General features: G+C 47.4%; 1 protein-coding gene across 6 annotated transcripts in view; it reads left to right on the top strand.

Moving 5' to 3' along the window:
* The window catches only part of CEP104 (centrosomal protein 104), a 48,124-nt gene that overhangs the window by 28,114 nt on the left and 7,711 nt on the right, over positions 1-12,299 (top strand). For 4 of the 6 annotated variants that reach the window (XR_014786037.1, XM_084822104.1, XM_084822105.1 and 1 more), the window contains exons 16-19: positions 1,377-1,413; positions 4,303-4,384; positions 5,535-5,643; positions 10,697-10,835. Coding sequence is in view for 5 of the 6 variants with exons in the window: in XM_084822104.1 (XP_084678230.1) it covers positions 1,377-1,413; positions 4,303-4,384; positions 5,535-5,643; positions 10,697-10,835 (367 nt within the window). In the remaining variant the exon portion in view is untranslated. Of the gene's footprint in view, positions 1-1,376; positions 1,414-4,302; positions 4,385-5,534; positions 5,644-5,746; positions 8,770-10,696; positions 10,836-12,299 lie in introns of those variants that run through there. The other 2 variants (XM_084822106.1, XM_084822107.1) reach the window with 2 other exon arrangements.

The raw sequence follows: 12,299 nt of genomic DNA, 5'->3' as shown, positions 1-12,299 counted from the left end.
GGAGAACCTCTGGCCCAGGAACAGCTTCCCCATCTGCCTTGGGGACTCAGAAAGACATATCAGCTTGTGACAAGGGTGCCTGTTTTGTCAACTGGGGGGGGGGGTGAACTTCCTTTGTGTGTGTGTGTGTGTAGGAGACATGACAGCTGTCTTCATATATCTGAAAAACTGTCATGTAGAAGATGGAGCAGGCATGTTTTCTGTTGCTCCAGTAGGCAGGACTATAGAACGAATAGGAAATTGCAGGGAAGCAGATTTAGTAGAAACTTCATGATGGTAAAACCTGTTTGCCAGCAGAACAAAGTCTGGAGAGGTGGTGGGCTCTCCTTCACTTGGAAGCGGTTAAGGAGAGGCTGGATGGCCATCTGTCAGGGATGCTGGACTGACAAGATTCCTGCGTTGAGCAGGGAATCCAACATGATTCCAACCCTAACATTTTATGATTCTGTGAGCCAACTGAGAAAAAATATATGGACCCTTTTGTACGTAATTGTAAACTGTGCCTCCCATTTTAATCCAGAAAAAACAGCACTTCTGTGTGGCCTCAAGCAGCAATCCTGGTTACCTGGGATCCTTTGGAATGGAAACGCTAACGTGGTGACAGTGTGCCCACAGACGCCACTGTTGGCACCCCCAGGCTCCTTTCCCCTCTTGGTTTATATTTTATTTCTGAAGATTTCTTTTTTAACTGGGGGGCTGGCATGCTGCAAGGTGTCCTATTTATTGGAGTTCAACAGAGTAGTTTTGTGCTTCGGAGTTCAGCTCTCCCCTCTGCCTTGACCTGAGCCGTTTTATAAATGGGCAAGCTCCGTGCCCCATGGCAGCCATTTTGTGAGAGTGCCCACAACACTCTCAAAATTCCAAACGTGCCCACTGACCCAAAAAGCTCGGGGACACCTATGCTAGGGACTGAAGCAGGGGCTACTAGTCCTGATGGCTATGTGGTACCTACAGTACCAGAGGCAGTAAGCTTATGTATACCAGTTGCTGAGGAACATGGACAGGAGGGTGCTGTTGCATTCGTGTCCTGCTTGTGGGTTTCGCATGGGCAGCTGGTTGTCCACTGTGTGAACAGGATGCTGGATTAGATGGGCCTTTGTTCTGATCCAGCAGGGCTCTTCTTACGTTCTTTCTGCTTCTGAGGTTGTGTCTTTTATCGTGATGGTCTTTGCAGATAGATGCACCAACTGTTAAACGTTGAGCTTCTGCAGCTGTTTCAACTGCTTCTTTTGTGGCTACTTCATTTTGATTGCATTCTGTTGCCCAGGCCTCTGATGTCTTCCTTTGAACCTCAGCTGCTGAATGAAGATTAGAGATTTAGAGATTCTGATTGCATTAGTTTGTTTTTAATTTCTTTCCTTCTTCTTTCTTTTTAGGAGAAAGAGAGTGATTTTCAGAAGCCCAAGAATCAAGGTAGGTTAAAAAAAAAAAATGATATGCTTCTAAAGAACATGTGAATAATATTTGTGGTGATGGAACATAGAATTATCAGGGCGGGTACTCAGGGTTGTGTGCACTAAGAAAAGGGCAGCATCCAGATACTTCACTGAGGTTCGTCAAGAGAAGGGGAATTTCCCTGCCTTCACATAAGCAACTTTTAAAATGTATGGAATTGTATTCTGCTTCTGTTTGTGATGGAACGAGACAAGGAGATACGCAGAGCACTAAAACTCTATCCTGCTGTTATAACAGTAACAGATTAATAGCAGTTCACACAATACAGTGAAAGAACAAAAAGGAAGCTTCAGTCAAACAAATTGTTCTTCAGCTTGACACCGAACACTTGTCAGATTTGGTACTTGCCTGCATATGAGGCCATCTTTGTATATTAGCCTGAAATTGAGAGTTAACTCCAACCCAAAAACCGTTCTGACTGTCACAGAATTGTAGAATAGTGGGGTTGTAAGGGGCCTATAAGACCGTCGAGTCCAACCTGCAGCTCAATGCAGGAATCCAAGTCAAAGCGTCCCTGACAGGTGGCTGTCCAGCTTCATAGAATCATAGAATAGTAGGGTTGGAGGGGGCCCACAAGACCATCGAGTCCAACCCCCTGCTCAATGCAGGAATCCAGGTCAAAGCATCCCTGACAGATGGCTGTCCAGCTTCATCTTGAATGCTTCCAGCGTGGGAGAGCCCACCATCTCTCTAGGGAATTGGTTCCATTGTCATCTTGCTCTAACAGTCAGGAAGTTTTTCCTGATGTTCAGCCGGAATCTGGCTTCCTGTCACATGAGCCCATTATTCTGTGTCCTGCATGCTGGGATGATGAAGAAGAGATCCCGGCCTTCCTGTCTGTGACAACCTTTCAAGTCCTTGAAGAGCGCTATCATACCTCCCCTCCGTCTTCTCTTCTCAAGGCTAAACATGCCCAGTTCTTTCAGTCTCTCCTCATAGGGCTTTGTTTCCAGTCCCCTGATCATCTTTGTTTAGGTTTAAGTCACAGGCAGTGTTCCTGCAGATATAACCATTCAATGTGATCGGTCTCTACCTCTCTTTATTAACATGTCTCCAGATGTGCCTATTTTCTTGGGCTCTTTCCAGCTCCATGCTGCCCTCTCTGGTTTTTCCTCTTCCCTGTGTCTGTATGTGCTAGATTAAAAGCCTGCAGGTGGACTCTGCTGATTCTTAATTTTGCTTTGTTGAACGGGTCTGTATGCCCCGGCTTTGGGCTGCTAAGGTTTGGAGGTGCCGAGATAATGATAACCCAGATCCAGGTTTGCTTACAAGGAGACTTTGTTGAGTACTTACAGCGCCACAGGCGTATCCAGTGGTTGGATCAGACAGCTTCTCTGAACACAGAGCCATGGGGCAAGATGGGTCTTATACCATACATGTTAGCAGTGAAGCAGCATGACAGCAGCAGGCGTTAATTAGCGTTCATCTGCAACTTTCCCAGCACAGACTAACAGTGCTTGTTCAGAGGGAAAACAATCAAAACTTTCCCAGCACACGCACCTGTAGCTCGGCATAAACAGAGCCTCACTTCTCAAGCACATCCTAGGTCTTGATAAGATACTAGCCTTCGTTAGCATGGAATGTGCTGAGGCCGTGCTGTCGACCTTTGATTCATCTCACATGCTCAGAGGCCCACTAGCAAGGGAATTGGACTTATAATGAACCTAAGCCAAGCATTATGGATCTCTAGGCCCCTCTAAAACTACAGGTGACTTGGTTACAGGCCTGGGGCCATTACAGGGTCTGTGACTGTATAATAAACTTTGATCGATGGATAATTTTGCTTTGTTCAGCGTCTAGTTTCTTACGTGCTTTACAATAACTTGTTGTAATTAAAGTGCCCCCATGCTGGAGATGTGTGGCTACAGTCCTTCAAAAAATGAAATAATGGCAGAGCAATGAAGAAGCTCTTCTTCATGTTTGTCCCTTGTTTTTGTTCCGAAAGGGCTCCAGCACTTGAGTGACAAAGCCAGGGAGTGCCCAGCCTCTAGCGGCAGCAAAGAATCTTGTGGCAGCTTCAGGATGAACAGATTTATTATGGCACAAGCTTCCGTAGATTAAATTCCACTTCATCAGATGCATTCAATCTAATCCTCACTGGGCAGGTTGTATGCATGCATATGTATACACATACGCAGAGGTATAGAGAGATGGAAAGCAGTAAACGCTGGGTCCAAATCGCCACAAAATGCAAAAAAGAACAGCCTGTGAGAATTCTATGCAAAGCGTAAATTTATACAAGATAAACTCAGCGAGCATTCACAACAGCAGGAACTGGTCAAAATGCAACATCCCTAGCTTTCTTGAATAAATGAACACCTGCAGTGGGACAAAAAAAAAACACCTCTCAATTCAGACTTAAATAGATCAAAACAGACTTCTCAGTAAGGTCCAGTTAGCTGTTTCACACTGGAACCCCCCGCCCCCTTTGAAATTCCTTTGTTGGAGAATGGCGCCTTTCAGGTGAGCTGCAAAGCTTCCTGACAGATCGAAATGTTCTCCCAGTAGTTTCGAATGTTGCCATTGCTGGTCTCAGCTTCATGTCCATTTTTCACCTTTTTGAATAAAGCCTGACCTCCTCCTCTTCTAACGTAATATATTCCATTGCCTGCTGGTAATGCCCTTCCTCCTTGGACAGTAATGGATGAATTTGATGAAAGAGTTGCATTTCGCCCAGCAACAAAATATTTTGAGTGGCTGTAATATGTGTCATCTCCTCGGTACCATGAGAGCTATCCTAACCCACACTGCTCTCCCCTCCCCACAAAAGAATGAACTTTTCCTGCTCTTGTAGTGGTTTAATGGCCTGGCTTTCTTTTCTTTTCCTTTCCTTTCCTTTTTTTTAAGGTGAAGCCTTCAAAAAAGCCCCACAGCCTGCGACAACGGAAATTCCAGATGATCATTCCTCCGTTGCAAATTACCTTGACAAGTAAGTAAGAAAGCTACCAGTGATTAGTTAGCACAGGGAACAAACAAACAGTGTATTGAGTAAGTCAGAACTGCCCACCAACTGAGAGGTGCTTAAAAGAAAGCAGGTGTTCCCTCCACCCACCCAAAAAAAGAGAACGAGATAGAATTAATTGGCTGGAAATTAAAAATGGTGTGTCAGTGTTTCATACACACACACTCTCTGTCTCTCTTCACTGTTTCAGGATTAAACTCTGTTTCTGAATGTCTCTCCAGGTCCACTTACATTCTGTACCCCGAACACAAACTCTTCAAATTCTGTTTTAATAGTAAATTAAGCAAAAGTCATTTATATGTGTGCATTTTCACTGCTGATGCGTGAATTTCCACAATTTGCATTTGTTGCTGTCTATCTCTCTGCAGGTGTTTTCTGCAAGGGTTAGTGGTGGGAAGAGAGATTTGGGTCAGAAAGGTGAAGATGTAGGAGTTTAATATAACATGGCTTGAACTCCATAGATCAGTGGGTAGAGCACGTGCTTTGCAAGCAAAGGGTCCTAGGTTCAGTCTTTAGAATTTCTAGGATGTGCTGGGGAAGACTCTTGTCTGGAACCCTGGAGGGCTGCTGCTGCTCAGTCTATACTGAGCTAGACAGACCAAGCGCCTGACACTGTATAAGGCAGCTTTCTACATTCCTAAAGGCAATAAACAGTTTTGAATATGGTGTTTTATTTCTTTTATCTTTTTATCACTTTACAGTTCACTGCTCTGGAATCTGTTTAGATGCGGAGCAGTATATAAATGCTGTAAGTAAGTAAAGACAGACAGAAGACAGATAGGAACATAGAAAGCTGCCTTATACTGTGTCAGACCCTTGGTCCATCTAGCCCAGTATTATCAACACTGATTGGCAACAATGGCTCTCCAAGGTTTCAGGCAGGAACTTTTCAGGCCCTACCTGGAGATGCTGGGGATTGAACCTGGGACCTTCTCCATGCAGAGCAGGGGCTCTACCACTGAGCTACAGCCTGACAAACAGACAGAGAGATGACACAGAGAGGAAAAAAGAGATGACAGGCAGGCAGACAGGCAGGCAGACGACAGACAGATGCTTCACGCTCCCCTGCAGTTCCTGTGCCTTAAGCTCTGCCTTCACTTTTCTTCATCCACTCCAGCCTCTGTATTTTCTGTGGTGAAAGAGATGAATCCTTCACAGAGGAAGGACTGGATCTCCACTACTGGAAACATTGCCCCATGCTAACGAGATGTGATTTCTGCAAACAGGTGAGGCCTTATCCTTCTGCCAGGCTACCAAGAACGTTTTGCTACATTTCCTGGTGTATACAAACGTGCAGCTAAACAACAGTCATTGTGCTTTTTCCTCCAGGAGGTTGAGCCTGACTTCCCCCTGACTTTATTATGAAAAAGACACATGTACCTACCACCAGTTCCAACATTGATTTGATAGTCAGTTTTACTACCCCCACCCCCATGCAGGCGGCCATCTTTTTAACAATTTCCAAAGTGCCCCGTGTACATTTATTCAAGTTAAGGTTCATTCAGTGCCTTATTTTTCATTTTTAAAAAACAAGTTGTAAAACTGCTCCAGGGATTGTAGGGATGATGAGAGATGGAGTCATAATATCACAGCCATAGCCAACCAGTGCTGTGTACACCTAGTTTTTAAAAGCTGACTTCCAGAAGGTTTTTTTTTCCCTGAGCTCAAACCCCAGAGAACAATAAATACGTCTAGCCATGATATGGTGAGTACATCCAGAGTGCAGCAACTGCTGTGTTAAGGTACCTTTGTGCACACCCTGGGCCCTTCCAGACAAAGCTTTATTGTGCAATCACCCTGATTCATTTACTTTTCCTGCGGGGGATGGGTTCCAGATGATGTCGTTACCCATTTGTAATCAGCCCATGTTTTCCCGGTGCTGCATCCATCTTTTTTCTTACCACAGTAAATCTGTTGAGGAGGGAACGAGTAGAATAGCAGTGCAATCTCATTGCAGGTGTGGACAGGAAAAAGGTGGATTGGAGGCAGGGCAGAAGAAGTTGTCCCTGGGGAAGGTGAATGACATGTTGGAGATGCCACTCTGTTAATTGATGGCTGTGTATTTCCCGCTGCAGAACCACTTCTGTCTTGTTTCTCCCCAAAAGAGTTTTGCCATTTGCCTGCAATCTTTGTTACTCATTTGCTTGTATTTAAGTGTATGCATGCATTTGGTGCCATTTGCTTCTGGCTCTCCAAACCAGCATAGCCAGCCACTTAATTAATTGCTTCCTTTATTCCTTTCCTCCCGGAACACGATGTCTCCAACCCCAGCACTGAAATCGGCCATTTAACTTTTGCAATTTGCTGTTTAAAAATGTGTTATAGCTCAATTCTGATGGAACAAAATTGCACAAATACTATTAAAATAATCACTTGAGGCGGCTTTGGGGCCAGGCAGCAGGAGGTAACACCTCCAGCAAATACGGGGAATTCTCCTGTCTCAAGCCTTCTCTGAGAGATAATGTTTTTGAGGGGGACCAGACCCTGCTCTGCTCCGAGCCTCTTCTCACTGCTAGGAAAGTGCTTCCTCAATTTTTGAACCAGGGTGCAGGGAGCTGCTTTGCCCTTCCTTGTGTAGGAGATACTGCTGGACAGGAGCATCTCCCTGAAAGCTCAGCAGGAAGCCTCCTCGCTTGATTTACAACAAAACAAAATGGCTGTTTTAAACTGGAGTTTTCTCCCTCCCAGCTCACTTTCAGTATTGGAGTCAGGCAGGGAGAAAACAGCCATTCAAAGCACTGAGCAAAGCCAGGTAAGGTGGGAAACAGGAACAGCATAAAAAGCGGGACCCCTCCCACACCCACTTCTTATTTTATTTTTAAACAACACAGACTCTCTGAAGAGCCTGCAAGTCCATTAGGGAGAAGAGGGCGTGGAATTGTCCATTCCCTTCCCACACAGCTATATCCCATCCCAGTGACATGAACAGAACGTAGCAGAATATATGTACCTAAAAGGTGGAAATGTGTGGGAAGTCCATTGCAATTCTGATTTTGTAGTGCGAGGAGCCTTTCAGTAGGAAGCACCCCCTAAGACTCATCCAGGCCGCTGAGAGCAGTGAATTTCCTTCTCTGTTTAAAATGTTTGAACGCTTCAGCATGCACCCCCCTCCGTATAACCCACACAGCGGTTCTGTTTGAAGCAGCAGAGAGCAACGACATGCAGCTGTGCACCTTCCCTGACATTTTTCCCCAGTGTTTAGGGGGACGTTTGAGACTTGTGGTCAGGATCCACACAGCTAGCGTAGGTAAGAGCTTGAGTGTGCCAAATGGGATTTTTAAGTTTGCCAGTGGAGCCTGGTGGCTCCAGTGTCAGTGAGGCAGAGAATCCGCCCCGGGTTTCAGTCAGTCAGCTAAAGGAGCACCTCGGATAGCTCCTTTAGAGTTCTGACTGAAACCCAGAGCAGATTTCCTGCCCCACTGGCATCGGAGCCACCAGCCTCCACTGAACTTTGCACAGCAGATACATGCCTAAACACACATCCTACCACAATCCTGCTTGAGTATTATGGACTGCCTTCTCCCATACAACCCTGCCCGGGTTTTAAGATCCTTGGAGGAAGTCCTTCTCTCAGTCCCTCCACCATCAGAGGCATGTTTGGTGGGGATAGAAGACAGGGCCTTCTCGATGGCTGCTCCCAGGCTCTGGAATTCCCTGCAGAGGGAGGCTAGGCTGGCTCCCTCCCTGTTGTCCTTTGTCCAGGAGGCAAAGATATTTTTACCCAGGCAGGCCTTTGGCATGCAAACTAGTCTGTTGTGGAAGGGGGTTTTACATTGGTTGGGTGCTATTTAGTTCCTTTGTTGTTGTTTCTAATTTGTTTTCATGTTACATTTTAATTAAGATTGTTTTTCATCTCTTTTATTATTGTTAGGCACCTTGAGTGACATTTTTGGCAGAAAGGCACGGTATAAATGAAATGAATAAATATTGTTTTCTCCAGCTGCCTCCCCCTGCCCCCCCCCCCGAATTTTCAGGAGTAAAGCAGATGGCAGGTAGAGACAGGGCTTTCTCGGTGGTGGTGCCTCTCTCCAGAAAGGTCTACCTAGCGCCTTCACCATTGTGCAGATGTGTTAGACAGCAGCTCTCATAAATCTCAGCCAGCATAGCTGTGCTGGCTGGGGATTGTGGGAGTTGTAATACAACACATCTGGAGGAAGCCTGTTTTAGATACTAAATGAAATACCTTTCTTCAGCTAAGCTTTTAATTGAACAGTAAGTCCTGTTATCCTGTAACCACAGATTCTTTTGTTTCATTTTCTTTCCTCGACACTGTTCTTAACACTATCTTGGAAACTGTGTGAGCTGAAAATTGGATTATAAATCCTGGGTCTGAAATAAACATATTAAATACCAGAAATTGTTTTTGAATGTCTTCTCCCCTCTCCCCTTTCCCCTTTGGAAGCAACTTGCTGTGGAACAGGAAATAAGAAGAGCCCTGCTGGATCAGACCAAGGGTCCATCCAGTCCAGCTTTCTGTTCACACAGTGGCCAACCAGCTGTTGACCAGGAACTCACAAACAGGACAGGAGTGCAACAGCATAACCCTCTCACCCATGTTCCCCAGCAACTGGTGTACATAGGCTCGCTGCCTCTGGTCCTGGAGGTAGCACGTAGCCATCAGGACTAGTAGCCGTTGATGGCCTTTTCCTCCAGGAATTTGTCCAACCCCCTTTTAAAGCCATCCAAATGGGTGGCCATGACAGGGTGAGGTTCTGCCACCACGCTGAGGAAAGCCAGGCCGAAGCATGCTTGAGCCTGGAGAACCACTTGCATGGGCCCTTGGCATTCACCCTCTGTGCGCATTCCGCTGGGGACAGGTGCTTGATTTTGATTTGTGCTCCACCCTTCAACAGGTTCCCAGGGCAGCTGGTAAAAGTTGAAATGACCAGCAAACAGAGTGAAAGAAAAACTTTAAAGCACTGGGGACAGGGAAACCCCAAAATAGAAAAGAGCAGTATCGAAATAGTTGGCAGAATTAAAAACAAACACCAAGTGACATAAAATAATCAAGAAGTCTGGGGAAATGAAAACGGTTCTACCTGATCCCAAAATGATGTCTAGGTTGGTGCTGGGAGCGCATTCCGGGAGAGCATTCCACAGTTGAGGCACCACCAGCTAGGAGGTCCTTTCCCCTGTAGGCACCTACTCCTGCCTCAGATGCCAGGGCCACCCAAAGAAGAACCGCGCAAGATCTTAGCATACAGGCAAGCGTGCGTGGAGATCAGTGGTCCTTCGGATAACTCTGTCTCAATCTGTGAAGGGCTCTCGAGGCCAAAACCCAGAGGTTGCTCCTCCCATCCCACTCTTGCCTCTGGCAAGTAGGGTTCTGCAGCTTTTTGTACTGTTTCAAAACAGGCTAGTCAGTGGTTTAATAACGGAGAATTTATTTCTTTTAATACATGGTTGCCTTTTATTTCACATCTCAGCATAGGCTCCCCTGGACAGCATTCTTTTTGGAGAGGCACCCTAACCCGTAAAAGCAAACATTTGTGGACCTCCCTTCCTGTGAGCATAGGTCAAATCAACAGATTAATCCAGGTCCCTTTCATCTCAGAGTGTAGAAACTGGGACTCCATCTTGATCTGTTGTTTCTGACTGTTGTCCGTGTAAAGTGAAAACTTAATAAAAGCATTAAAATAAACCTGCTTGGCCAGTGACAACAGTGGGCCAAAAGATGTGTGCATTAATCATGGGGAAGGGATGCCCAGAGCTCTGAACAGCTGTTGTCCGTCTCCAGGCAATAGAACCCAGTCTCCCACCCAGTCTCACTCTCTCCCCCTCCCGCTTTTGCTACAGCAACCTTCCCCAACCTGGCACCCTCGAGATGTGTTGAGCTGCTTGCTGGGAATGATGGGACTTGCAGTCTGACACATCTGGAGGGCCCCGGGTTGGGAAGGCTGCACTACAGCATAGTGAGCGGGGTGGTGTCCTGCTGGGGTGACAAAGCCAGAGAGGCAGTCAGGATGGGGGAGAAGGGACTGACCAGCCAGCACCCTTAACCCCCAGTCCTGAGGAGGAGGACTTTGCCACAAGAGATGTTCCTTAGGAACATCGGCAGCGGCCTTATACAGACTCAGACCACTGGTCCATCTAGGCCAGTCTTGGTGACACTGACTGGCAGCAGCGGATCTCCAGGGTTTCCGGCAGGCGTCTTTCCAGCCCCACCTGGAGATACCAGAGATCGCGCCTGGGACTTTCTGCATGCCGAGCAGGGGCTGAGCCCCGTCTCTGCTCGGGCCTCATCTCGGAGCCAGAACTCCCTTTCTCTTCCCGGCGCAGGTTGTCGAGATTGCCAGCCTGACCGAGCACTTGCTGACCGAGTGCGACAAGAAGGACAGCTTTGGCAGGTGTCCGCGCTGCTGTGAAGCCCTGCCCAAGGACGGGCTGCCCGGGCACGTCAAAGGGAAGGCCTGCAACCGTAAGTGCCTGGCGCCAGGGGGCGTGGAGGTGGCAGCACAAAGGAACAGCCGGCGTTTGGGACTGGGGCACTGGGTTGGCAGGGCCCAGTGGGGCACCTCGTTGCTGCTGCTCTAAAAGCTGCTGCTGTGAGGCTTCCCCTGGGGTTTGGCCTTAGCTAGCAGAGGTGTGCATCAGAGGTGTGCTGGAGCAGGTGTAGAATTGATCGGTCTCTTGCCTGCGAGCCTGAAAGGAGCCCTGTGTCAAAGCAGGAGAGAAATTACATGACATGGCTTGACCTTGTACTTACATTACATGACTTGGTCTAATCCAAATTGTGTGTCCTTACAATACTTCACATGTGCACTTAGAAGGGGAGGCAGGTAAGAGGGAAAGAGAGAGAACAGAATCTTGCATCAGTGTTTCCTTCAGCTGAGGCACGGAGGGTGGCCCCGACAGTATGTTTCCAGAGCTGGCCTCCAGTCTCAGAAATTCGGTCTGTAATGTTACACAGTGGCCAAGATAGGTGGGGGTGAGGAGAATACCTGTGACCATGTGCAGGGTGCCTTTCCTTTACCACTGAATTAAACAGAGCCAGCCGCCACGCTTCCTCTTGCCATGCTGAGGTTCAGCAGCTTTTGCTTTATTGATTAAGCCAGGAGTGGCCAGCTTCCAGGGATCAGGGACCCACATTGTCCCCCCGCCCCAACTCAGCAGGAGCCATGCCGCCACTCCTGCACCGCTGAATTTGCTGCAGCAAGAGGTTAAAAAATTATTCTTATTATTTATTAGATTTTTATACCGCTCAATAGCTGAAGCTCTCTGGGTGGTGTACAAAGAAAAAAGCTTCTTTTAAAAGCAAAATGCTACAGTGGCAGCTGGGAAAGGGGGCTGCATTGCTTTAAAATTGCCTGTTTTTGCCACTACCACACCACCCAAATTTGCTTTTTGCTTTTAAAAGGAGCCTTTTTTTCCTGGTGTTGCTGCTGCACTGCTAGATTTCAGTGGTTCGGCAGGGCACAGGGGAGGGTGCAAAAAGGATGAGGGAGTGTCTTGCCCCCCCCTTGGATTAAGCACTCAGCAACTCCCAGGGGGAGCACCCCTGGAGGTTGGACTCGATGGTCTTGTAGGCCCCTTCCAACCCTACTATTCTACGATCCACCCCAGGGAAATCTTGCATCCAAGCAGGTCATTCATTCAGCCTGCTGGAGCCCATTCCCGGCTCATTCGTTAAAGAAATTGCACCGCCACCCCTTGTGTGTGGCTGAGGACAGAAGGAACTTCTGCAGTCGTTCGTTGTGTGGGAAGGTGTTGGGAAAGGGGTACTCGGACATCTGCCTCTTTTCCTTCGCCACTGAGGAGGACGCCAAAGCAGAGGCAGACTGCTTTGTAGAGGAGCCTGTGCTGGATACGTGGGTGTGGTTCCTTGTGTGCTGGGGAGCATGGGTGGGAGGGTGCCATTGCACTCATGCCCTGCTTGTGGGTT

This window comes from Heloderma suspectum, chromosome 15 (assembly GCF_057233095.1).
Source record: "Heloderma suspectum isolate Gila_16-S chromosome 15, 16-S_ref, whole genome shotgun sequence".
Taxonomy (NCBI): domain Eukaryota; kingdom Metazoa; phylum Chordata; class Lepidosauria; order Squamata; family Helodermatidae; genus Heloderma; species Heloderma suspectum.
Note: the sequence above shows the minus strand (reverse complement) of the source record. Positions and strands in the feature narration are given on the sequence as shown.